Source organism: Camelina sativa, chromosome 11 (genome assembly GCF_000633955.1).
Source record: "Camelina sativa cultivar DH55 chromosome 11, Cs, whole genome shotgun sequence".
NCBI lineage: Eukaryota > Viridiplantae > Streptophyta > Magnoliopsida > Brassicales > Brassicaceae > Camelina > Camelina sativa.
This window is the reverse complement of record NC_025695.1, coordinates 2157594-2182735: the sequence shown is the minus strand read 5'-3', so window position 1 is coordinate 2182735 and position 25142 is coordinate 2157594. Positions and strand designations below refer to the sequence as shown.

Genomic DNA, 25142 nt, shown 5'->3' with positions numbered 1-25142 from the left:
ATGGGAAAGGCGGAGGATGGGGATTTGGATTTGGATGGGGAGGTGATGGACCCGGCGGAAAAGGTGGTCGTTGTTGGTATCCCGGTTGTGCTAAAAAGTTAACGGACAGTCATAATTAAAATAAGAGATTGCCTAAAAGAGCAATGATAACTCTTAAAGTCATGCTTTGTCACCGTTTCATTCACAATAATTCCACTGTTTTCCCCTTTGCAACGGCCTAAGAACTCGACGATTTCTTTCTCTTTATTTTTTGTAATATCTTGTGAGATCTTTTGCTTTGATTGAAATGAAATGTTTCCGATTTGTTTGTTCTCGCTCTTCCAAACTTTGACTACTTTTACTTTTTTTATAAAAACAAATTAAAGAACTAATTCTTCAACTGATTATTATAAAGACCCAATACTAGTGTGTTACTTTTAATCGACCGCTTAGCTGCCGACAATAAATGTTGTATTAACAGAAAATATAAATTCAACAACCTACTACTAATTCTCATTTTAAGGATTTGCTTTGGTATATTTACAAATATATACTTACAAAATTGGTTTACACTGTACGTCTCTGTCCGCAAAGAGAAAGTATACTGTGTTTTGAAATAATAAATACTGTGGCAAGAATCAATGATTCGATATCGTAATTAAAACAAGAACGATAATTGCATTGATATTTGTAGCCGCACAAATATGGATTGATTTTGGGTTCAACAACTTTGAATTGGTCATATCATGATTCTGATATTGCGACTCAACAAAGACAAAAGAGTCGCAAAAAAAAAACAAACAAACAAACAAACACAAGAGTGTAAATGAGGGACTCGTACGTCATAGTAGTAGTAATTGTGTTATCGAAAAATAAATTTGATTTTGGGTCAAATTTAATCATGGCCAGTCTCAACTTAATAAGATGATTGTTTACATGATTAGTAGTATGTTTTAAACAATTAAGCTTATTTGACAAGAACTTGTAATCCAATGTTTTCTACTACTCCATTAACGATAGATGTATCATAACTTAGATTTGTGAGACTCATACCAATTTTTATTTTTAAGTGTGTTGGTTGGTGTCTACTAAATTGTGATCGGCAAAAATAATGTCTCATTGGCATTGCTACTGAAACACATAATCTGCAGACGTATATTTAATGCACCTTACACAGTTACACGTTGTTTTGGTGTTTAACTGTTGTTGGTGTAGTGAACTATGATCATGATTTCTTAATCACACATTCTGTAAAATGATATATCACTAGTCATAGCTTTAAATTCATGAATCTGAAAACAAACTACGATGTTTCTGATTATCTTCTATCAAGATCACATTATGCATATGAAAACTGATAAATTTAGAAAACCCTAGGTTTTTGCTAACGGGTAACCCGACCCGGATCCGCTGTTTTCATGAGCCGGAGCTCCAAAACTTTCCTGTGAGAGTTAGAGTGAATCTCGGTGGAGAATGTCGGGCTACAAGCGGGTCTATATTCGGTTAAAAGCCGACCCGACTTGAACCGGACACCACAAGCATTACACAGTGTCTTGGCACCTAATGGACCCATTCTCCATTGAGGCGTTTTCTCTACTCCACAATGGCTGCAGCATCGCCTCGGCTGCTGCTTGACTCCGTCAACGGACGACGCATCCTCCGTCTGTCTTCCTCTCTTCTTCTTTCCGACAACGGCGGTGGGTAGCAGAGAAGATGGGGACTCCAGAGACCAGACACGGCTGTTGGGGCGGCGGCGTTTGCTTCGGGGTTTGACCGGAACACACTGTCTCTGAACCTCCACCGACACCGGGAAATCACCGGACAGATAAGATTCCGAGAAAGAATCCTCCACGAAATTGGATAACCACTCTAGATCCTCCAAATCACCAACCTTGACAGAGTAAACAACGTAAAAAGACAAATTAAAACAGAGCAAAACAGAGTAAAAACAGGGGAGGGGGGAGGATAGAAACAGAGTGGGTAAGTGGGCTTACTGGAACGTCGTCACTAGGAAAAGATAAGAGATCTTCAAGCGGTGAAACACGAGTACTCTGGTCGGAAAAGCCTTTACCTTTGTCACGTTCTTGTTCTTGTTCGTCTTCTTCTTCTCTTTGTGACGAAGACGACTCTTCTCGTATGAAAGCACTAGCAGTGTCGGCGTTAGAGAGGTCAAGAAGGTCATCGACGGAAAAATCATCGAGAAATGCTTCTACACACTCCATATGGTTTACTTTTTTTTTTTTTGTCTATAAACGTTTGAAAGCACTAGAATTATTATAATGGTAGGAGGAGCGAATCCATATTTTTTGAAAAAGTTTGTTCGTGTTCCAATATTATTTACACAAATTGCATTCTCTTTTTTCAAAAGTTTTTAAAATCAGTACGTGTCTATCTCGAGATAGAGAGAGAAGGAAGACAGTAGTGGAGAGTAGACAGAACTGATTGGGGTTTGTACCTTGTATAAGCAAGAGTGGGTGTTTTAGGTTTTTGTGAAGTTGGGAGACTTTGTTTGGTAATGTCTCGTTGCGGCAAATCATCAAACCACGCATTGCCACGTCAACATTTCACTTCATTCCTTAGAAAAATTGAAGGAAAGATAGATACAGACAAAAAAGTTATTCAAATTTTATCTACATAGACTAAAAAAGATAAACTCTGGAATTATTTCAGAGTCCTTAATCCCAAATTTTTAAGTTTGTAATATATCATAAGACAGGCCAAGATTTCTTCATAATTTAGAACTATCAGTTTAAGTTTGACAGATTTAACTAAGTTTGTCAATTTTGGTACGTAATTTTTGAAACCACAGTGTACTACTACTATACGCACGCATCAGTCCGTAGTTAGTGACTTGATTATGAAAGTTTCAAAATGGAAGATCTGTAGAGAATTACAACAACAAAAAAACTAATAGTAATTCCTTTAACCAGAAGAAAAAAAAAAAACTAGTAATAATTCGTACGTCGACAAGAATGATTGAAAAATATGGACTATAAAGTCTGGCTCCCCACTCGACCGTCGGTGGAAGGCCCATTTGAGAAATCTGAAATTGGGGACCAAAACAAAACAAGACAAGAACGTTAGATTATTTATTTGTTCTCTAAATCAAGAATGGAAAGAGTGATCACATGCCATGATGAGACGTGAAAACATTGCTCATTGTAAATACATATGCGCAGTGTGAAAACATTGTTCATTGTAAAAATATAGCTTTTTGGGGACAATAGTTTTACACTATAAAAAATCGGTTCGAAAAAAAAAAAACCCATCAAAGGGTTCATACATTTCACATGGACATCATAAAACCCATTAAAAAAAAGTAAATAAAATCTCGAAAGTGCAAACCCATAAAAAAAAAAAGTAAATAACCTTAATTGACAAAAGAACCCGAAACTGAACAACTTTTCTCGAAAGTGCAAACTCATTTCGAAAAATATTAGAACCACAAATTAAAATTTTAGTATTATAAGCATGATGAATTAGATTTCATCAAATTGGGTGTTTGGTCTAGTGGTATGATTCTCGCTTCGGGTGCGAGAGGTCCCGAGTTCGATTCTCGGAACACCCCCTTCTTGCGTTCTATATAATTATTTTTTTTTGTTTTTTGACGTAATTAGAAGCGTAACCGCGTAACATATGGTGGGCGGTATCTGACCTGGTAAATGGACGGTTATATTAATAGGCCTACTTGGCCCACTGGGCCTACTTGGCCCACTGGGCCTACTGAATGCGATGTACAGTAACCAACTTTTTATGAAATATGATCTATAACTTTTATATTAGAACTTTCATGAAACTTTGATTGGATAGATTTTCATTTAGAGAAGATAGAACTTCAATGTAATCTTAACTCATAGGCGCACTAAACTAACTGTGACCACAATGTTATATAATTAAGTGATAAAATTATAAGAATATTGCATTCTTCCATATCTTGTGCTCAAATCCTGAATCCTCTAAACATTTAAAAACAAAAACAAAAACAAAAAAGTCATTTTCTCCAGATTGAAAAACACAGTTGAATTGAAAACCAATATCATTTTCTCATTATCATCAGATTTGTCTTCATATCGGATTAGTATGAATTTATGACCAACTATTTCCTGGTACCTAAATAAAGACAATCACAGATCTATTATAAGGTCCCAAATACGATCCACTATAAAATAATTCAACTAGTAATATAGACACGTTTCAGTACACAAACTTATTGCAGTTCCCAACCATATTTACAAACTAAATCGAATTACTCCACATATTAATTATCGCGACACCCTAGTTTACTCGACATGAAAAGCATAGTACTATTAAATAAATAAATTTAATTTGTGATAGTTGACAAAAAGTATATGTAACTGTATGTATGGATTTTTGATATTAGGTGGCTAGGTGCGGTGAAGCATTTATTAGCCGGTGCCAGTAAACCAAACGTTCCGGACTAGGTTAGGTGAAACTGTCAAATCAATTAATGTCACCGATTCATATACTTTCATTAAAGTATTTCAAGAAAACATCTAATATGTGAACTAAAGAAAGCCATCAATTCCAACATTTAATTCGACGATATGGACTTCCATCTTCATCAGGATAACACGGCGAACATATTTATTATTTGACCTTATCATTCCCCAATGAGACATTTTTAACCATCACCCTATCAGTGTGGGTTTATAACTTGAAATGGAAACACTCTATCTCTAACAGAGGCAAACAAAACTTGTAAGCATAGAGCTTTTTTTATATAACTAAACTTCTGATTCTGAGCAGAGTTATAGATAGAATAGAAGCCAATGGAAGCTATGAAGGAGACTGTGGAGGAGAGCTTGAGAGAGATGAGAGATACGTTTGCGAGTGGGAGGACGAGGAGTCTGAAGTGGAGGAAGAGACAGATCGCAGCTATATACGAGATGGTTAAAGACAACGAAGACAAGCTCTGTAGTGTTCTGTTTCAAGATTTGGGCAAACACAGTACTGAAGCTTTCAGAGATGAGCTTGGTCATGTCTTGAGATCAGCTACTGTTGCAATCAACTGTCTTGATAAATGGGCCGTCCCAAAACAGGTAAGAACACTAAGCATATTACGATTATCGAATTAGGTTTAGAATATTCTCAATTATCAAGAAATTGATTAATCATATTACTTGGTTCTGAAAAAAAAAAAAAAACAGAGCAACCTTCCTCTGTTGTTCTTCCCGGCAAAAGGGAAAGTGATATCGGAACCATATGGGACGGTTCTTGTTCTGTCTAGCTGGAATTTTCCTATATGTAAGATTCGGATCTTGAATTAGTTTTTTATATTTTATGAGTTAAGAGTTACAATTTCGAGATTTTTTTTTTATTGTTTGTTGTCAGCTTTGTCTCTGGATCCATTGATTGGGGCAATAGCAGCAGGAAATACCGTGCTTCTCAAGTCATCTGAATTAAGCCCTAACGCATCTGCCTTCCTTGCCAAGACAATCCCGGCTTATCTTGACAATAAAGCCATCAAAGTTATCGAAGGAGGACCTGATGTCGCCACTATCCTCTTGCAGCATCAATGGGACAAGATCTTTTTCACCGGTATTAATCCATTCACCTCTCAACACGTGATGACTTGCTCGGAATTTGCGTGACTGATGTTGTTGTTGTTTGCTTGTAGGGAGTCCCAAGATTGGAAGGATCATCATGGCTGCAGCAGCACAGCATCTGACTCCTGTGACATTAGAGCTTGGTGGCAAATGTCCCACCATTGTTGATTATCCCACCATATCAAAGAACATCAAGGTCTCTGCGCTTTGCTATGTTTCTCTTACCTTACCTCCCGATTTGATTGCAACAGAAACTCGTGATCGTAAAAGTCCCTAAATTTGAATTATTGGTGATGAATATAGTCGGTCGTAAAGAGGATTACTGGAGGAAAATGGGGATCTTGCAGTGGACAAGCTTGTATCTCTGTAGATTACGTTCTTATCGAGAAGAGTTTTGCGTCTTCTCTGGTACGTGAACGCTCACAGGGAAAACGCTCGCAAACTCTGTTTCTGTAGGATTTCTAAAAGTTTTGTGGTTTTCTGTAGATTGATATGTTGAAGCCATTGATAAGGTCTTTCTTTGGGGATAATCCTAAGGAATCTGGATGTCTCTCAAGGATTGTAAGCAAGCAACACGTTCAGAGACTGTCTCGTCTTCTTAATGATCCCCGTGTCCAAGCTTCCATCGTCTATGGTGGTTCTATAGACGAGGAGAACCTGTAAGCTTTAACTTAATCCTGTTTCTTGGATCACACGAAACTTGTTCTACATGTCATTTTAACCTAAATTTGTTTAACAGGTATGTTGAGCCAACGATCTTGTTGGACCCTCCTCTTGATTCTGAGATCATGAATGAAGAGATCTTTGGTCCAATTCTCCCGATTATCACGGTAATTAAGCCTATTCAAAGTATACAGTATATAGATGAGTAAACAATCAACTAATCGTTGTTGATTTGATTTTGTCTTATTTCCTCGATGTAATGAAGGTACGTGACATCCAAGATAGCATAGGGATCATCAAGTCAAAAGCAAAGCCACTTGCCATTTATGCATTCACCAATGATGAGAACCTTAAAACTAGAATTTTGTCAGAAACATCCTCGGGAAGTGTTACCTTCAATGACGTCATGATCCAGGTATATATATACACCATAATCAATTTTAATAGCTCAGAGTTATTTACTTTAGGTCTCGAATCTCGATAACGGTAACGACTCATTGTCTGATAGAAATGAATTTATCGATTTCGATTCTGAGTTTAAATTTGGGACTATATAGCAGTAAAAAAAACATATAGAAAAATTATTATATGGTTAAGTACTGTTGAATGGAATTGCAGTATATGTGTGATGCGTTGCCCTTTGGAGGAGTGGGAGAGAGTGGAATAGGGAGGTATCACGGGAAATACTCATTCGATTGTTTCAGTCACGAGAAGGCAATAATGGAAGGAAGCTTAGCAATGGATCTTGAAGCCCGATACCCTCCATGGAACAGCTTCAAGCTCAGCTTCATTAGACTCGCATTTAGTGAAGCTTACTTCAAGCTTCTTCTCCTCATGCTTGGGCTCAAAAGATCAACGTGAGAGACAAAGAAACACACACACAACACACACGTACACGATATATGTGATTGAATTATATCAGTATATCACTCTTATGTTTAATTTACATATTTTTCACTTAATAAGTCACATTCCAGAATCCAGATGTCTTAAATCATTCAAGCTTTGAGATATATCGTGTAAGCAATTTTTGGTATCAATCTATTTCTACCGGATATGATTTTAGTTATACATATATGTTTTGCGAAAACTTAAGATTATTCATTTAATTCTCCAATAATAGGCTTTGATGAATTGTATATCACCTTAAATAATACTTAATTTGATGAACCATTGGAGTACACAAAGAATGAATGTGATACCTCAATATATATTAATCTAGCTAGCAAGATTGTTATAAGGACCACTATACACGGTATACTTACACACACAGTAGACAGTAGTATGCATACATTGGATCATAAAGGTGTACGTATACGTGTCTTGTCCAACGAAAAAAAGACAAAAGAAAAGCTGATAAAAAGTATGGGCACACACGCCACAATAATAGATTACTGTATCACTGAACCAGTTTCTTTCATCCCCACCCTAACTAAAGCTCTACCAAAAACCCTAGCTAGCTTTTTTTTTTTTTTTTTTTTTTTTNTTTTTTTTTTTTTGGCACCTCGGCCTTCCTTGCCCCTCTTTATCTCCAATCTCTGCAGCATTCCTCATTATTAAATTCTATCTTTACATCTCTCCCTCTCTATTTTTCTCTGTTTCTGGTTATGTCTTATATATGTATATCTTCTTGACCTCAATTCCAACCAGAGACCATAAATCTATAGTTGTGTGTCCTTCACTCTTTGAGAGTTAATAAGCAAGGAGGATGGTTGACTTGCTATTCAAGGTACGATTCCCGAGGCTTAACTACGTGAACTTAAGGTGATCTAATCGTTTCTTTTTCTTATTTTCTACTTCTTGATTTTTTTTGTTCACCAAAGTACACGTGCCTTAAGTAGATAATGTAGACATATGCACGTGTCTAATTGCCTGGAAAATAGGATTAAGAAAGCTAATTACACAAATTGTTATGGTGCCATAACTTCGGGTGGGAGATACATGTCCGCCAAGCAGATAGCAAGAAAGGCTTACGGATTTTTATGAACGAGTTTTTATATATTTCACCTGATAGGTTTTTTTCTTATATCATTTACACGTACGAGCTCAGATCATGATTTCATATTGAGGCGTATATTGCGACCGATGTTAGGCTCTAGGATATATTTAGTCTTTCCGGAGAGGAAATTAATAAGATGCTAATATTTGGTTACCTAGACATATAGTAATATATTAGTGGCGTTAAGCAGGTACCATAGAGAAGAGATTAATACTTTATATGTTTCTACGTATGCGATTCGCCATATTAATCTGAGTAACTTTTTTCTGATGTATGCCTTTGAGCACCTGTTTATTTAATCTTTGAAGAATTATTGCACAGAGAAACCATTATATGGTCTTTGGTGAGGGGAGAGGGGNGGGGGGGGGGGGGACATGCTAATTAATTAAGTTTTAAGACCGTATCTAGATGATTTCTATAGCCGTTTCATTAAACCTTACGAACAATTAATTATACATAATAGTGAGTTCTAAAACTAATTGGTTTAATCTACAATAGCCACGTGATTCAACAACGTAAGAAATATATAATTAATCCACTAGTTGCTTCATATGTATTCGTCATTTATTCTTCAAACACCCATTCATTGTGAAGTAGAACACTACGAGTGTCTAGAATTGACAATATATAGGGCCAGTACTATAATCGTAACTTATATTTTGCCCTCATTTGCTTTCCTGTCGTTGTCACTATTTAATTCACTCTAATTAATTCACCTTCATATCTATCTATAAAGATTAATTCACTTTACAGTAACAATATAAAATAGGTGATGCTATATGAAGAAGATATAGTTCTGAATATCTAAATCATGTAGACTTCTCTGGACCTTATGAAAATAATAATAGTTTATCGAATATTATATAACAGAAGAATTTCTCGAGTTTATCCAATGGGAGAAGCAACCGGCAACATCGGCATAAACATGGAAAAAAAAAACGTATCGAGAACCAAAAAAACAAAAAACTTACGTGTTTATATTACCCACAAATACTAAATTATAATAAAGATTCATTACCGTACAATTTAAATAGTAAATTAACACATCCATTATACATAACAACAAACAGCACACAATTGTTTATCCGATTTGCAAAACCGTCTAATAATAAGTATTACATATAGATCATCAGAACAATAAAACAAACACACGTTACATTTATAGAATCAATATGGAACAAAACAAAAAGAAAAACTCGCGTTCTTGATTTAATCAAGATCTAAGATCTTGGTGGATTTTGATAGAATTGCGTACCTGGTGGCATGAACACACTAGTCGTCATATTACTTGAATAGTATCCACCAGAATTAGGATCTACAAACATTGCCGATGAAACTCCTCCGCCACCGTCGGCCACAATGGGAGGATTAAACGGGTTTCCTCCTCCTCCTCCTGCGGATGAGCTTTGATGATCACTTCCCCCACTACCCGCACTCATGTAGCTGCTTTCAGGGCCTTGGTCATACAAAATTCCTTTGAAGAGGTGACCTCCGATATTGACTGTCGTTTGATAAGCGTATTGACCATCCCCATCGTCTACGTCACTCATTTTAACACACCGAAAAAGCGCATCTGAGCTCACTTCCCCTGGAAAACTTGCTTCCCCCATTTCTAACCCTAAAAACATATATACACATTAGATTTTACATATACTTAACAAAAAAAAAAATGCACATAAACACAAGTTTATTGCGTTGTGTTTTCATGTTATATTACGTGTTTAATTTCAAAACCGAACACAACTTTGTAATCTTTTTATTAAACTTGTTTTAGAAGGAAAAAACTAGCTAATAGACCGAAATTACAACTTAGAATTAATTTTGATTGAAAACAAATATATAATGTGTATTTTTTAGAAGGTAAAAAAAAATGTTTAAGTAGTAAAAGGAAATTTAACAAATTGTGTTTCTTTTGACAAAAAAATATGATTTGAATCTGAAGTTGTCCGAATCTCAAATTGTTATTATAAAGACAACAAATCTAAAACAATAACCTGCTGAGTCGGATGGTAAGCGAGAGGAGGAGGATGTTCCCGGAAGAGTAGTATCCCTATGGCGTTTAGGGATACTCGAACCGCCGCCTGTACCGCCACTACCGCTTCCGCCACCACCTCCAGATGTGGACATATGAAGCTGCTGTTGTCTCTCACGGCGTCTGGCAACGGGTATCCAAGTGCTCCTCACGTGTGTAGAACAATCGAATCCGCGGCTCTTACAGCAAGTCCTGCAACGCATGTGAGTGCAGTCTTTCTTTGCTTGGTTCCCACAGTCCCGACAGCTTATGGTGATGGATCTTGATGAGGTGGCTAAATCAGAGACGTCGATCTGATGACCTGGATAAAGATCTAAGCTTTGTTGTTGCTGTTGTTGTGGATGTGGATGATGATGCATGAGCATCTGCTCTGGTGGAATCTGCCATATCTGTTGGCTCGAGCTTGGGTTGATATTATTTGTGTTTGCGTTTGGTCTATACCAAATCCAGTTTGTCTTCTGTTGTTGTTGATTCTCTTCTTCTTCGTCTCCGTTGTTATTGTTGTTGTTGCCTCCTAATGAGAATATCCCAGCCATTTCCTAAGACCTAACACTTCAAACCCTAATCTTGATCCAACAATATCCATAATTCAGAAACCCTAATTACCATGAAATCCTTATCCTTTTTTTTTTCTCCTTCTTCTCACTAAAATTTAGCCTTTTTATCACTCGTGGGTGTCCTTGCTCTTCGAATCCAAACTCAAATTAAATGCCTGCCAAGATCTCACTCTCTCAGAACAAAGTGTGTTTCTTGGTAGTGAGTAGTTGAAGTGAGAGAAAGTAAGAAGAAGAAGAAGAAACAAAAGAAAGGGAAGAAAGAAGAATTTAAGCTGTCTTTGCTTAATTATGAATCTTTAATTTTTCTCTATAAATTTCTGCAACGCCGCCATGGACGGTTTTAGCCTTCTCTCTCCTCTGCTCTGCTCATCCCTAGAATTTAAGTCTCTCTGATTTGGTTTTTGCAGATTCTATTCTATGAAAACTAAAGTGAAAAGCTTTTCTTTCCCCTTCTCACTTCGGCTTTGTCTGAACAAAACGCTTCTAGTTCTGTCCGTATGAAAGTAAAAAGGATTTAAACAAAGACTCTCTCTCTCTCTCTCTCCTATCTCTTCTTTCTCTCTCTCTATCGACTCAGAGTTCACACCCACGGGGGATGATCCACTGGTTCTAGCTTTCTTGTTCCCATCCCATGGTCCAGAGTTTTCCACGTGGCCAATGTGTTAAGCGTATTTTCATCTTAAAACGTTACACTTAAGTATTTTCTTAATACAATTTTTTTTTGTAGTTATGAAACAAAAAAAGTTAGCCCATGTGTCCGTACATACTAATCAACCGTATTAATTAAGGTTAATTTGAAATCACACGCTTTTTTGTATATAAGATGACATCTCTACTGCTTAAATCTTTGCTTTTGTTTCGTCTAATCTCAAAGATTTTTAATTGCCCACCTAGATGCCTTAGGGTTCTCTCTTTGTTCGCGTTTTAAATAGCTTTGTTATCGGAATTTCTTTTTCTTCATATTTTACTAAACTCTAATGCTATACGTATTAATACATTTACACTAATCAAGTTATACCAAAAATACATCGAATTTCATTAATTAATAATTAATAGTATTATATATATACACACATATATTATTATTAGTAATTTTTGTAACAGATTTTGAACAAAATTCAGTTCTTGTTTATGTCAAAATATCATTCGACTTAATTAACAATGCGAAATAACGTCGCTTGGGGCATTCAACTTGTAATGGTTGTTCACTAGTGCTCACATTAAAGAATAACAAGTTCCTAGCTAGTTCTTGCATAACGTGTATGGAAAACAGAATAGGTACATAAAATGTAGTATAGCCATATTTAGATTGTTCTGAGGTAACTTGACTAATCTTGTGATCAAATCATCACAACTTTTTTCTTTCTTAATAAAATATTCCACATCAGATGTAATGGCGTTGGCGAAAACGCCAAAACATGGTATATATATAATCTACAATCTAAATAGTATAAATTTAAACAATCGCTATTTTGAGTAGACTAGCGATTTTAACAATTACAACAAAACATCCTAAAGAAAATAAATTATAACTGGCCAAAAAATAAATAATAAAATTGAAAATACGTTACTAGCTAGATAGAGTCCGAAGTGATTACTTCTTTAATAAACTAACATACGTACATGAACCAAAAAAATTACATGCATAATGCACTATCTCTTCTATGATTATACTGCCAACTTTGTTTTGTTTAGCATTCGGTTAAATAAATTGTTACTCTTTAAAAAATCATTAATTCCATGTTACTGCTCCAATAACTACAAATTGATTTCGATTCAGGAAACGAATAGAAGATATTCTTAATTTTCCCAGTAACGTGAAAATCGATGATTGTGAATTAATTATTAAGGATAGACTAATAGTCAATAGTGTATAAAATCATTTACCATGGAAACAGAGAGATTCGGGGCAGTGAAAAAGAGGCTCTCTTTTTATTGATTGTAACAAATGATCATATCTTAATATACGTTATCGAGTGAGATGAGTAACTAACGAAGTATTTTTTTTTTTTTTGGGCAAATCTAACGAAGTATTTACTATTAAAAAAAAGCGAGTAAAGATGAAAAAAAAAGCATGTTACTCTTTGGACTCTATGTGGCTATACAAGGGAACACTGCGCCACCTACATGTACTTTTTTGTATTCCTTTATTTTTTTCTTTATTTTGCCGACGTATTCCTTTATTTTCACTGTGAATATTGTAAAGATCAAAGACGAAGCGAAAATAAATTGTAATCCTTTCTTTTCACTGTGAAATTATATATATAAAGATTAAAGACGAAGCGAAAATATTGTATATCTGGTATCGTTAGTTTAGTTTTGGGCGTTTATGGGAGAGAATCTTACCGACAAAGGAGGAAAATTTAACTAATTTATCCTACTTTAGAGTTTAGTCTATTGCAAAAGAAAAATTAAAGGTTGAACTTTTGAAGGCTCAAAATTCTTTGGTTTACAAAATACAATGTAAAAAAATTCGAATAAGAAAAAATATATTGATTTGCATTCTCTATACATTGAGCACGTACGTAGGATTGGTGTTATGTATATAAGTATAACACGCGAAATACTTTTTCTTTCGATCACAATTCGCATCAAATATCTCAATGATGGTTTTGATTTGATATATTGTATAGCATGGTAGGACTATTATGAAATTATGATCATGCGATATCGCATTTTTTTTTTTTTTTTGTGATATCATTGTATTTTTGTAGTTATACTGTCTCTTTTTACTACACCGAAGTTAATGGATATGTTGTTTATGTCCCAATATGACAATATATATGGATACAGTTTAGTAATATTTTACGTTTTAGAAACTCGAATTCCATGTTATTATTATTATTTTTTTGTTTGTCAAAAGGCCTAATTCCATGTTATTTATATGATTATTTTGGATACATTACAATAACGAATGAATTTGAAGTACCCTTGTATCTAATATTCGTTATCTGAGATAAATATACTTTGTTTGAGATTTTAAAACTGTAATATACATCAACTAGGATTCTACAACTAAAGATGTTGTCGCAGGCCAGTCCATAAAGCAAGAATAAGTCTCTAATTTTAAGATCCAAAAAAAGAAAAAATAGCAACCAATGTCAGTTTTAAATTGGCTCAAATATTAAATTGGTGCTGTCACTTCCGAATCGAATCAGAAAAAAAAAATCATGTACAATACATCGTTTTTTTCTATTCGTATTTTGGATAATTAATAATGGACTCGTCCGCTTGATCACAAGACCGTACCAACTACTAACTATCAAGTTTGAGATCTTAAAATTAAGAAAAAAGTTAAATCGGCTTAGCATCAGGATCAGACGGATCCAGATTAGTGTCCAGTCCGAAGGTTTTGGAAAGAAAAAGGTATTTAAAATTGTGAAATCTAGTTATTATTATAGAATTTAGGGGGGAGAAGAAAGAAAAGAGAAAAGAAAACGAAGGGGGATGGGAATGATAAGTGGGAGAGGCCCGGGAAGAAGACGTTCAGTGTCGTTCGCTGTCTGTCCCTTAAACATGTCGAGAGGTCTCCTCTCGAGCCCTGTGTGTGTTGTTTGATTCTCTTTTGCGTTGACTCTCTCTCTTTCTTTTAAAAATTTCTTTGTTGTTTGTTGTTTTCCTTAAATAATTGATTTTGTTTTTATGTTTCTCACTGCATTAATAAACAATTTATTGTCGCTTGTGGGGTGAATTGATGTAAGAAGCCAAATAAAAGCTGAGATTGTCGTTGGCCGTGGCTGATGAGATCAACCAAAAAGTGGAAAATTAGAAAGCTGCATGCTCAAATTTGTCTTTTTTTAAGGGGTTCTCTTTAACTATATTATCAAACTGCGAAACTAGAAACCAAACAAAGGAAAGCCACGAAAATCTTAACTATATAGTCAACTTAAATACATTAAGACAAGTACTACAATTTATGTGAACAGTGGAAAACAAATTAAAAGAAGATATGCCGAGACAAAGCAATTTGTTTGTAAGTGTATTCTCTAGAAGATCTTTTTAATTATATGGAACGGTTGCTTTATGAAAGGAGTACATTGGAGCAAATGAGAACAAATTGAAACGAGACAATAATGAGAGAAAAAAATGAAACTATATTATAATGTAATGGCTGTCATTTTCTCAGCCTTTAAATGTGGCTTTTGGTTGATAATAACATCGCATATTTTTGAGTCTTTTAGCGAAAAGTCTAATATCATCTATTGGATATCTACATCAACCATATATAGTTTTTTTTTTAAAAAGAATAATAATAGTTATGCACCACGTCTAAAAGTAATATCCCATTCACCATCTCCAATTTGGAAAATTATACCTTCTTTATGTTTATTTATTTGTTTAGTAATTCCTCGATTGATTATTACCATTTGATGTTAGAATGGATACGTGAACTATTTACATATACTGTACATTCGTCTTTACATACTTTAGATGATATCTATTTCTATTTTCTAATTAAATGCATTATACTTTTCTTATTAAATCTCATACTTAATTGCATCTTTTGCGTTTTAACTTATGTTAACAATGAAAAAGGAAACTGTTTTCGTAAAACTACTAAACTGATGTAACTGTATTTTAAGATCTAAACGTAAGCACAAACCGAAAGTTCAATCAAACACTCTATGGGCATGGAATTAAAGTTAAAATTAAAGAGCTATGGATCTTTGGTTCACTCAGTAACCTAATAGGGCAATAGATGTTGAATTTTGACTATGGTCCATCCATGCGTAGTTAGTGATTGGTCGGTTGGTCCATATCTTATTGTAATGATGTGAATTGTATTTTTTTCACGTCACACACTCATTATATCCATTTTATCCAATTGGGATGCAAATTATTTTCCCCTAACAAACTACAAATAATTGACTACAGGAAGATTCCACTGCACCTTTACCTCCTCTCATTGCTCATTTAATGACTGTTTTCGTCTTAATTGAGTTTTTAATGAAATTAAGAAATATATACATACTGATAACACTTAGGCTTCTGTCAGTGTCCCCACTCTATAACAACTAAAATTAATTTCATACCTTTTTTTGTTTGTAACAAAGCAGGACCACTTCTTTGTCCTTATCAAGTCTAGTTAACTTTGAAATAGAATTGGCTCATACAATCTGAACTTATGATTCTTTAAATAGAACTATTTCCAGAGGTTTGCGTTAGATCCTAACTGCTATCCTCTGACGGATACATACAATACCAATATATGTATGCACATGTTATTTTAGCCAATTCAAAAAACCATATAAGCTCTGAATCAAACTAGGGTTCTTTAGATTCAAGGTAGTCTTAAAGTTCTAACTAAACTTGTTGCATCTCCCTCCTCTTAGCATCCACGAGCAAAGCAAGTTGTGCACATTTCCTTTTAGTTTCTTCCAGTTCCTTTTCTAAGTTACTTACCTGTTTCATTATCCGTTTATCTCAATGTTATAAACGATACGTAACAAACAGATGTTTGACTCGTTTTGTATTGCAGTATCAAACTTACCGTTTGCTCCAGTTCAGTTTCTTTCCTTGCATATTCCTCGCAACTGTTTCAAGAAAGCACACATCAAAATTGATTAGGATTCTAAGCGAGATATGTGACTGAAATGAGTTCTTTTTAATGTTGTGTGTATTATACCTCATGAAGAGTTGTATGTTCTCTTTGCTTATCTCGTCCGCTGACTTGCCAACAAGGTTGATTTCAACATCCTGGGAAGATTGTTTCACTTTAGTTTTTTTATTAGACTTGTGCATAAAACTTAAATTACCGAATGAATCTACTTACTGTAGCTGCAGGTTGAGGGTTGAGCTGCACAGGTTGGAAGTTACTTCTTAACCTTGTGTAATTTCTCAAATGCGGTGCTGCAACGGCGACTGTATAGCTTGAAGTGGCATTACTAAGATTGATTTCACGTATTACTGGACCACCTTGACTAACTCTATCAGAAGGCAAAGGCAGAGGATTGAATGTATTAACAGTAGGCGATTGATCACGTGTTCTCGGACCACCTTGACTGATTTTATCATTAGGCAAAGGCAATGGACTGAATGCATTGGCAGTAGGCGGTTGATCAGGTATTGCGATCCTTTTCGACTTATCTGCAGGCGTTTTATAAGTATTGTATCCGAAAACGTGGCAGTGGGTATACCTGTTTTTTTCCATAACAAGCAATGAAATAGTCAACCAAAGATATTGCGATTTGGAACCAAAATTTCATATTTGACAAAATATATTGAGAGAAAGATTGAATTAGGTTTTGGAGAGGAAGAAGAGACCAGTATCTAGAGACAATCTTTTTCAACCTCGCCTCCAGCCGCAGAAATAGAGAAGACCTCTCAAAATCTTGCTTATCGTGGGCTGGTTCTATGAAATTTGCTTCAAGAACTCCTGGGGAACAGATTTTGGTTAATGAGTCTCTCCACCACGTCTTTACCTCCAACAACATAGTTAATGGAATCAGAAAGGAGAATGAATCGTTATACCCACAACACCATTGCCGTTTGCTTCCCCTCCCGGAGTGACTCTCCAGAAAGGCTGTAAAATGGTGCAAGAGAGATCTCAACTTAATATAGCCATATGCAAAGCGGAACGCTTAAGTAACAAATATGCTAGCAAATCAATCTTTTAATGTTCTATTAAGCATTGCATTCATATAATATAAGTCTGATTTCTCTGAATTGTCACGTAACAGTTTTTACTACAGCTGCTTCTATGGGTTATCTAGACCATGGAAATGTCTGCTATATGCAAAGCGTACCCGAATGAGACGGTTTTTGTGATAGACATTGAAACCGCAAACTGCAAGCTTAGGCGCTTCCTTTATAAATCCAACTTTGATCTCAGTGGGAGCCTGTAACATGAACGCTTAGTGGGTTTTTTTTCTTCTCATAACCTAAACCTAGAAAACTAGATTAATGTTTGGCATATGAAAACGCAAAAAAAAAATTATAAACAATTAGCCAAAGCTCCACATAACAAAACTAGAGAGTAGAAAAGAGAAGAAAAAAAAAAGAGGAAGTCCATTTTATATTACTTGTTCAACTGTAGCGGTATGGGGATTGTACTTTATAATCTCCGATAATCTTAATTCATCAGCAATGTTGAACTGCTCCACAGGGATTCCCCGAAGTATAATTTTGAAATTGTTGAACTTTTTGAGATATAACATTGAAGCATAAGCCTAAGGATAAAGAACTAACAAAGTGAATCAAACATCCTTGGAACAAGAAATTATTAGAAAAGGAAGAAGATATCAAAGAGATTACCCTCAGAGAATAACGTAAGTGGTATGAAATATGAGATCTCAGTTCTAATAATTTATGGTGCAACCGTTTTCCGTCATGGACACCTTCATCTCGGAGCCGGATGTCCTGTACCAATATCAAAGCATAAGACCAGACCTAAGACACCTCTGGCAAGATATCTCATAGTATATCATTTACAGAATGTTTGAGTTACCTCATCATCGTCGTCAAAACTCAGCTCGTAGATACCTTCATCATTAAGCCACAAGTTGTATATGATCACTTTTGTTCCATGTGTTCCAATATCCTCAAACTGGTAGGCGGAAGATGGAAATAAACGAATTAATTAAACAGAGCGCATTCAAGAGGATTCATAATCTTCATACTGAATTAAAGGGAACAAGGCACATTAGGACACAAATCAAGGAACAACAGTGATGCAATGAGAAATTCATAAGCTGACTCTTGAAAGTAACAACCTGCTGCCAAAGTTCAGCCTCTGTTGAAAACGGAGACCATTTGAGTAGAATTTCAAGGTTGGCAACCCAATCTTCTGGAGATCCATAGATAATTGGTTCTGGTCGCTCCTTGGATATATCAATATCAATCTGCATTGCACATCTGATCTATCACTTGAGAACAAAAAACTGTTGCACATCCTAGAGTTTCCAAGAATCATTTATTTCAGGCATAAAAAAGTCTAAAATGCTGTAAGATTTTACCATAGGAACAATGACATCATCCTGACTAGTTTTTCTGAGGAACGTGTAAGACAGAAGACCAACGCTCTGAGTAGATTTGCTAAAACAGAATAGATAAAAAGGTTAAAATACGAGCATACTACATATTCAGAGTATACGATGTACCAGATATATCAATACCCTCCACGAGTTGAGCGACTAAAAACAATAGCATCAGCTCCAAGTCTCATGGTACTTGTCTTGAAACCATTTCCATCTAAACACGAAAGGTGAAACTCTGGTTAGAGACCCCCAGTTGGAGACCAAGACCACCCAACTAGAAAATATCTTATTAACTAAGTAAAACACTTACACTGTCCAATCGTCGTATTAGACTTCTTTGACGAGTAGCCTAAGCTCATGCATTTTCTGAGCCCATCGGGATCCATCCCAGCGCCATCATCTTCAAGTTAAACAAAAAAGAAAGATCATGTCATTGGCAACATCCAAAGCCACGGTTACTCAAGAAGCTATAAAAAAAAAATCATACAAAGGCAATGTACCTTGGAAAACTAAAGCTGGGGAATTATCCTTTGCAATATCAATCTTATCAATCTTAACAAACGTAGCACCATTCTGTATCTGAGGAACAAGCAATTCGATATAACCAAACACAGTACCAATGATTAAAAAAAAAACAATTCAAGATCATCAAAAATATACTTAAGAAAGCATTTCACTCCTCACACATACATACCTCGTCAACAGCATTGTCAAGTAGCTCAGCGATAGCTGCAATACATAACAAACAAAACAAATCGACAAAGATGATAATCACAAAATTGTTCAATCTACACCTCCAAAGAGTAAAGAAATCACAAATCTATCTGATTAATTAGCTGCAACAGAGTCAATTTCATAGTTTTACCTCCAAACGCCCATTTGTGTGAAGTAGCATTCGAGTGAAGAAACTTTGGATGAACTCGAGCATGCTCAAGCATACCTGTAAAATCACATCAAACACCACAACAACAAATCATAATCGTGACGCATACGTGGTTGTGTCTGAGAAAGCGAGAGAGAGTGAGAGAGAGATGACCTGGAGCAGTCGGAGTAACACCGGTAGGTATCACAAAATTTTCTCCGGCTTTCCAGAAGCTCCGGCACTCTAGGGTTTCACGAGGAGCCACCGTCGCATGAGCGATCGTACTTAGAGCTTCCCGATTCTCCGTTATTAGCGACGCCATACTTCGAGAAGCACCTCTTCCTCCTACTCCGTCGTCACTGTCACTGTCAATGTCACTGTCGAGATGAATAACATCAGCGACTGCACTTTTCGACTTCCGAAGCATCATCATTCACCGGCGACGGCGATAATGAATTCAGCAAAAAGAATTTCGAATTCAGTGAGAAACAACAACAACAACGCGCGTTGCCTTTTCCGATTAAACTACTGAAACGTTTTTTAAGCTTTCGACAAGAAGAAAAAGCAAACGTCTTCTCTCAGTCATCACCGTCGCTGCTTTGCTTTTTTTGGTAAGTAGAGTCTGATTGGGCCACAAAGCCCAATTATGTTACAAGCCTAATAATGTTACAAGCCCATATCCTAAAACTAACTGATTGATTTACAAACTTTAACTAACTAAACTCTGTAACGTTTTTACTAAATTTGTTGCTGCATCTCCTTCTTCTTAGCATCCACAAGCAAAGCAAGTTGAGCACATTTACTTTTAGTTTCTTCCAGTTCTTTCTCTAAACTCTTTACCTGTTTCATTAAGCAAAATGATACAGCTGTTAGAGTCCATGTAATATACAAATGTGTTGTACTGCAGAATCAAACTTACCGTCTGTTCTATTTCATTCTCTTTCTTTTTATATTCCTCGCACCTGTTGAAGAATCATATATGATTGAGATACCCATACTGATAATACTGATATATTATTACTGCAATGTGTTTTTCTCTTGTTAAGAGTATATGAATATATACCTCATGAAGAGTTGTAAGTTCTCTTCCCTTATCTCACCCGCTGACTTGCCAACGAGGTTATTTCCAGTAGTATCCTGCCAAGATTATTTTCACTTTAGAACAGCAAACTTGTGAATCCAATTAAATCATTCAATTAAATTCTCACTCACTGTAGCCGCCGGTTGAGGGTTGAGCTGCACGGGTTGAAAGTTATTTCTTAAACCTGTGGAATTTCTCAAATGTGGCGCTGGAACAGCAACTGTACGGGTTGATGTGGCGTTACTAATACTGATTTCACGTATTATCGGACCACCTTGACTAAATTTACCAGAAGGCAAAGGCGAAGGATTTGATGTGTTGACAGTAGGCTGATCAGGTATCACAATCCTTTTCGACTTATCTGCAGGGATTTGAGCAGTTTGGTATCCGAAAACGTGGCAGTGGCTTTGCCTGTTTTTTTTCACCATAACAAGCAGTGGAAAAGTCAAACAAAGGTATTGCGGTTTGGTACCAAAATCATATTAAGAGATGATTGGAAAAGATTTTGGAGAGGAAGAAGAGACCAGTAATCAGAGATAATCTTTTTTAATCTCGCCTCCAGCCGCAGAAATAGAGAAGACCTCTCAAAATCTTGCTTATCGTGGGCTGGTTCTATGAAGTTTGCTTCTAGAACTCCTGGGGAACAAATTTTTGTTAATGAGTCTCTCTCTTTGGTTTTACCTCAAACAAAACATATTCAATGAAAATATATGGAGAATGAATCACTATACCCACAACACCATTGCCTCTTGTTGACCCTTCCAGAAGGACCTTCCAGAAAGGCTGTAACGGTGCAAGAGAGATCTCAACTTAATCAACCCAAGTGAAAATATGCTAACAAACTTACTACAGCTGCTTCTCGAGATTAAGAACATGGAAATAACTGCAAAAATCAAAACGTACCCGGATGAGACGGTTTTTGTGATAGACATTAAAACCATTAATTGGAAGCTTAGGCGCCTCCTTGATGAATCCAATTTTAATTTCAGAAGCAGTCTGCAATAAGAAAGCTTACTGGTTTAGGTTTCACAGTCTAAAAATTATAATGTAGTTTTATATTTGCAAATGAAAATACAGCAGGAGCTCCATGTATAAAAAACGAGCGAGTAAAAAGAAAGAAAAAGAGTAAATCTTACATATTCTGTTGCAGCTGCTTGGGGTTTGTACATTACAGTCTCAGGATATCTGAATTCATCAGCAATGTTGAATTGCTGCACAGGGATTCCCCGAAGAACAATTTTGAAGTTTTTGAACTTTTTGAGATATAACATGGAAATGTAAGCCTAAGGATAAAGAAACCAAGTCAGCCTTTCAACATCCTTGCGACAGTAAAAATAAAAAAATAGAAAGAAGATGTTCAGGAGAATTACCCTTAGAGAATGTCGATACCGGTATGAAATATGAGATCTTAGTTCTAATGTTGTAGCGTACAACCGTTTCCCGTCCTGTGCATTTTCATCTCGGAGCTGTATGTCCTATGATATCAATCAAGAAAAGAAATAATTTCAATACTTTTAAAACCCAACTTCTGCAAAAGACCTAACCCTTTAAAGAAGTGTAAGTACCTCATCATCGTCATCAAAACTCAGCTCATAGATTCCTTCATCATTTAGCCACAAGTTGTATATAATTACTTTTGTACCATGAGTTCCAATATCCTCGAACTGGTAGGTGAAGAATGGAAATATTTGAATTAATAAACAATACACATTATAGTTAAACAATGAAACCAGAGTCTTTAGAAGGAAAGAACCTGCTGCAAAAGTTCGTCCACGGTTGAAAACGGGGACCATTTGAGAAGAATGTTAAGGTTGGTAGACCAATCTCCGGGGGAACCATAAACAATTGGTTGGGGCTGATCATTGGATATATCGAAATCAATCTGCGTTACAGATATGATAACATCAATTGAGATCAAATAATAGTGTATATCCATTTCAGGCATGGAAATAAAAGACTAGATATGCTGAGAATTTTACCATAGGAACAATCACATCATCCTGACCAGTTCTCCTAAGGAATGTGTAAGACAAAAGACCGATGCTCTGAGTAGATTTGCTGAAACGAAGAAGATAAGAAAAATAAAAAAAATGGCTAAGTTACAAACAAGAGTATACGCCAAATCCATAGTGTATATGAACCAGATAATATCAATACCCTCCACGAGTTGAGCGACTAAAAACAATAGCATCAGCTCCAAGTCTCATGGTACTTGTCTTGAAACCATTTCCATCTACACACAAAGGTGGAACTATAGTAAGAGACCTGACTCTTGCACCTAACTAGAAAGAAGATCAACATCCCATCAACAAAAATATAACAATTACACTGTCCAATCGTCGTATTAGACTTCTTTGAAGAGTAGCCTAAACTCATGCATTTTCTTATCCCATTAGGATCCATCCCACCGCCATCATCTTCAAGTGAAAAAAAAACAAAAGAAGGACCATGTCATTAACAACATCCAACCCAACGGTTACGCAAAAGCATCACAAAATTCATACAAAAGGAAGTATACCTTGGAAAACTAAAGCTGGGGTATTATCTTTAACAGTATTGATCTTATCAATCTTGACAAAGGTGGCACCGTTTTGTGTCTGAGGAAGAAGCAAACAAACATAACCAATCACTATACGAATTCATTGGCAATGATAAAAAAAAACAAATGGCAGAATCTAAAGATTAAGCATACCTCGTCAACCGCATTGTCAAGTAGCTCTGCTATTGCTGCAATACATTATAAAGAAGATCATCACAAAACTGTTCATTCTATCTAATTGATAGCTGCAACAGAGTCAATTCATAAAAATTTACCTCCAAACGCCCATTTATGTGAAGTAGCATTCGAATGAAGAAACTTTGGATGAACTCTTGCATGTTCCAACATACCTGTCAAATTTTTTCATCTGATCAAAATTACCANAAAAAAAAAAAAAAAAAAAAAAAAAACCCATATTTGTGGAAGCTTTGATTGATAAAGAGTGTTAGAGAACTAACCTGGAGCAGTTGGAGTAACACCGGTAGGGATCAAATAGTTTTCGCCGGCTTTCCAGAAACTCCGGCATTCTAGGGTTTCTCAAGGAGCCGCCGTCGCAGCATCACCTATCGGAACTTGCTGATTCTCAATTAGTGATGCCAAGCTCTGAACGATTCCTCTTCTTCCTCTTCCTCTGTCATCTTCGTCGCTGTCACTGTCGAGGTCTACGATCTCGGCGGCTGCGTTTTTCGCCATTCCCGACGGCGAGAAACGAACTCGCACGAAACAGCGTGATGTTTTCCTGTTTTCTAATGAGACAACGCGTTGTTTGCAAGACCACTAGGGCTTTTGCTTTGTTTATTTTTTGCTTTTAGCGGCAGTTTAACTGATAAGAAAACAGCAAGGCGTGTCCAAATATATAACCTAACCCCGATATCGTTGCCTTGGTTTTCGTGCCAGATCACTAGAACCTAACTGGGCCACAAAGCCCAACTATGTGATAAGCATATATCACCCAATATTTATAATTATGTAATTTTAAATATTATTGACCAAATAAATAAATGTCCCATATAGTCTTTTCTTTTGATCATGAACGAACGAATGCGAAGGTGTTCTTCACATATGAAACTGATCCGAGGCATTTTTGGAGTAAAAATCCAACACAAACTCTAATTAAAATTTAATATAAATATATTAAAAAAACACCAAAAATCCAAACAAAAAAAATCGAATAGTTAATCTAACTAGAAAGAAAAAATTCTAAATAAAACCAACGACTAAGAAGTTTAGGCTCTGCTAGATGGTAGTTCTTCCACCGGGAAAAAATATCGGTTATGTAACATAATTGAGTCGGCGGCTACTGGTTCATTATCTTGATTCCTATGCCATGTGTATAATGCATGAGTTCTATTCAAAATATCCAAAACCGCGTGACCAAAACTAGCTTCTCTATACGCTGAATAACTCGGTGGCGGATCAGTAAAACTACAAATCAAAACAAAGTCTTAGTTTCATATCACCATAAAAACAACAAAAGTAATAGAACAGAACAAAATATGAGTTGTTACCTATTTGCGATTCCTTCAATGTTTCCTCCATCTCCAATAGTGATGTAAATCGGGGCAGAAGGATCTTTGACAGGAGAGCTCAAGCCATTGGTAACGTTATATTTGATATTGGAGATACGTTCGGTTCTCTCATAAGAATGGACGTGACCGGCTATAACCAAATCAACTTTGTTGTTGACAAACCACGGCTCAAACATTACTCTCATGCTTTCACCTTCCATGTAATGGTAATTATTACTGTTATACCACGGCGCGTGAACCATGACAATCAACCAAGGAGTCTCTTCTCTGTTCACTTTCTTCAACTCTTGCTCGAGCCACACGTATTGAGGTGTGTATTTTCCTAAAGATACGAATAACATGTTATACAAAATAAAAT

The 25142-nt window shown here is 35.9% G+C and overlaps 5 protein-coding genes, 1 non-coding gene and 1 pseudogene across 6 annotated transcripts in view; 2 read left to right on the top strand and 5 right to left on the bottom strand.

Annotated features, from left to right (window-relative positions):
• On the bottom strand, positions 1226 to 2436 carry LOC104721145 (GATA transcription factor 7-like). Its single transcript, XM_010439061.2, has 2 exons — positions 1974 to 2436; positions 1226 to 1870 (listed from the first exon to the last, which is right to left on the bottom strand). The coding sequence occupies exons 1-2, from the start codon at positions 2199 to 2201 to the stop codon at positions 1364 to 1366; spliced, it is 735 nt and encodes a 244-aa protein (XP_010437363.1). The 5' UTR covers positions 2202 to 2436; the 3' UTR covers positions 1226 to 1363.
• Positions 3476 to 3547, top strand: TRNAP-CGG. Its single transcript has one exon. It is a non-coding gene; the product is annotated as a tRNA-Pro (tRNA).
• LOC104721144 (aldehyde dehydrogenase family 3 member F1-like) lies at positions 4599 to 7274 on the top strand. Its single transcript, XM_010439060.2, has 9 exons — positions 4599 to 5039; positions 5148 to 5244; positions 5332 to 5538; positions 5618 to 5742; positions 5850 to 5954; positions 6033 to 6205; positions 6286 to 6376; positions 6475 to 6624; positions 6828 to 7274. Exons 1-9 carry the CDS (start codon positions 4770 to 4772, stop codon positions 7068 to 7070), a joined length of 1461 nt encoding a protein of 486 aa, XP_010437362.1. The 5' UTR covers positions 4599 to 4769; the 3' UTR covers positions 7071 to 7274.
• LOC104721143 (protein SHI RELATED SEQUENCE 2-like) lies at positions 9266 to 11339 on the bottom strand. The gene is made up of 2 exons (XM_010439059.2): positions 10203 to 11339; positions 9266 to 9826 (listed from the first exon to the last, which is right to left on the bottom strand). The coding sequence occupies exons 1-2, from the start codon at positions 10774 to 10776 to the stop codon at positions 9429 to 9431; spliced, it is 972 nt and encodes a 323-aa protein (XP_010437361.1). The 5' UTR covers positions 10777 to 11339; the 3' UTR covers positions 9266 to 9428.
• LOC104721141 (protein MICRORCHIDIA 2-like) lies at positions 15909 to 20157 on the bottom strand. Its single transcript, XM_010439058.1, has 18 exons — positions 19810 to 20157; positions 19639 to 19713; positions 19468 to 19502; positions 19274 to 19352; positions 19084 to 19173; positions 18912 to 18987; positions 18753 to 18831; positions 18510 to 18638; positions 18245 to 18343; positions 18052 to 18156; positions 17820 to 17966; positions 17544 to 17636; positions 17269 to 17320; positions 17062 to 17173; positions 16571 to 16934; positions 16424 to 16494; positions 16289 to 16331; positions 15909 to 16200 (listed from the first exon to the last, which is right to left on the bottom strand). The coding sequence occupies exons 1-18, from the start codon at positions 20066 to 20068 to the stop codon at positions 16102 to 16104; spliced, it is 2007 nt and encodes a 668-aa protein (XP_010437360.1). The 5' UTR covers positions 20069 to 20157; the 3' UTR covers positions 15909 to 16101.
• Positions 20198 to 23962, bottom strand: LOC104721142 (annotated as a pseudogene).
• Positions 24456 to 25142, bottom strand: part of LOC104721139 (purple acid phosphatase 25) — a 2610-nt gene continuing 1923 nt past the window's right edge. The window contains exons 6-7 of the mRNA XM_010439057.1: positions 24764 to 25106; positions 24456 to 24680 (exon numbers count right to left, since the gene is read on the bottom strand). Of these exons, the coding sequence (XP_010437359.1) occupies positions 24482 to 24680; positions 24764 to 25106 (542 nt within the window). The 3' untranslated portion in view covers positions 24456 to 24481. The remainder of the gene's footprint in view (positions 24681 to 24763; positions 25107 to 25142) is intronic.

Bases quoted from the DNA above. Each gene is read 5' to 3' on its own strand.
- LOC104721143 (XM_010439059.2), bottom strand. From the start codon at position 10,776: ATGGCTGGGATATTCTCATTAGGAGGCAACAACAACAATAACAACGGA. The intron at 9,827-10,202 runs GTTATTGTTTTA...ATATGTTTTTAG, and splicing joins CTTACCATCCGACTCAGCAG to GGTTAGAAATGGGGGAAGCA.
- LOC104721144 (XM_010439060.2), top strand. From the start codon at position 4,770: ATGGAAGCTATGAAGGAGACTGTGGAGGAGAGCTTGAGAGAGATGAGA. The intron at 5,040-5,147 runs GTAAGAACACTA...AAAAAAAAACAG, and splicing joins AATGGGCCGTCCCAAAACAG to AGCAACCTTCCTCTGTTGTT. The intron at 6,377-6,474 runs GTAATTAAGCCT...GATGTAATGAAG, and splicing joins CAATTCTCCCGATTATCACG to GTACGTGACATCCAAGATAG.
- LOC104721141 (XM_010439058.1), bottom strand. From the start codon at position 20,068: ATGATGATGCTTCGGAAGTCGAAAAGTGCAGTCGCTGATGTTATTCAT. The intron at 19,353-19,467 runs GTATGTATGTGT...CTTGTTCCTCAG, and splicing joins TTGACAATGCTGTTGACGAG to ATACAGAATGGTGCTACGTT. The intron at 17,174-17,268 runs GTATAACGATTC...TCTGTTCCCCAG, and splicing joins AAACGGCAATGGTGTTGTGG to GAGTTCTTGAAGCAAATTTC.
- LOC104721145 (XM_010439061.2), bottom strand. From the start codon at position 2,201: ATGGAGTGTGTAGAAGCATTTCTCGATGATTTTTCCGTCGATGACCTT. The intron at 1,871-1,973 runs GTAAGCCCACTT...TACTCTGTCAAG, and splicing joins TTCCTAGTGACGACGTTCCA to GTTGGTGATTTGGAGGATCT.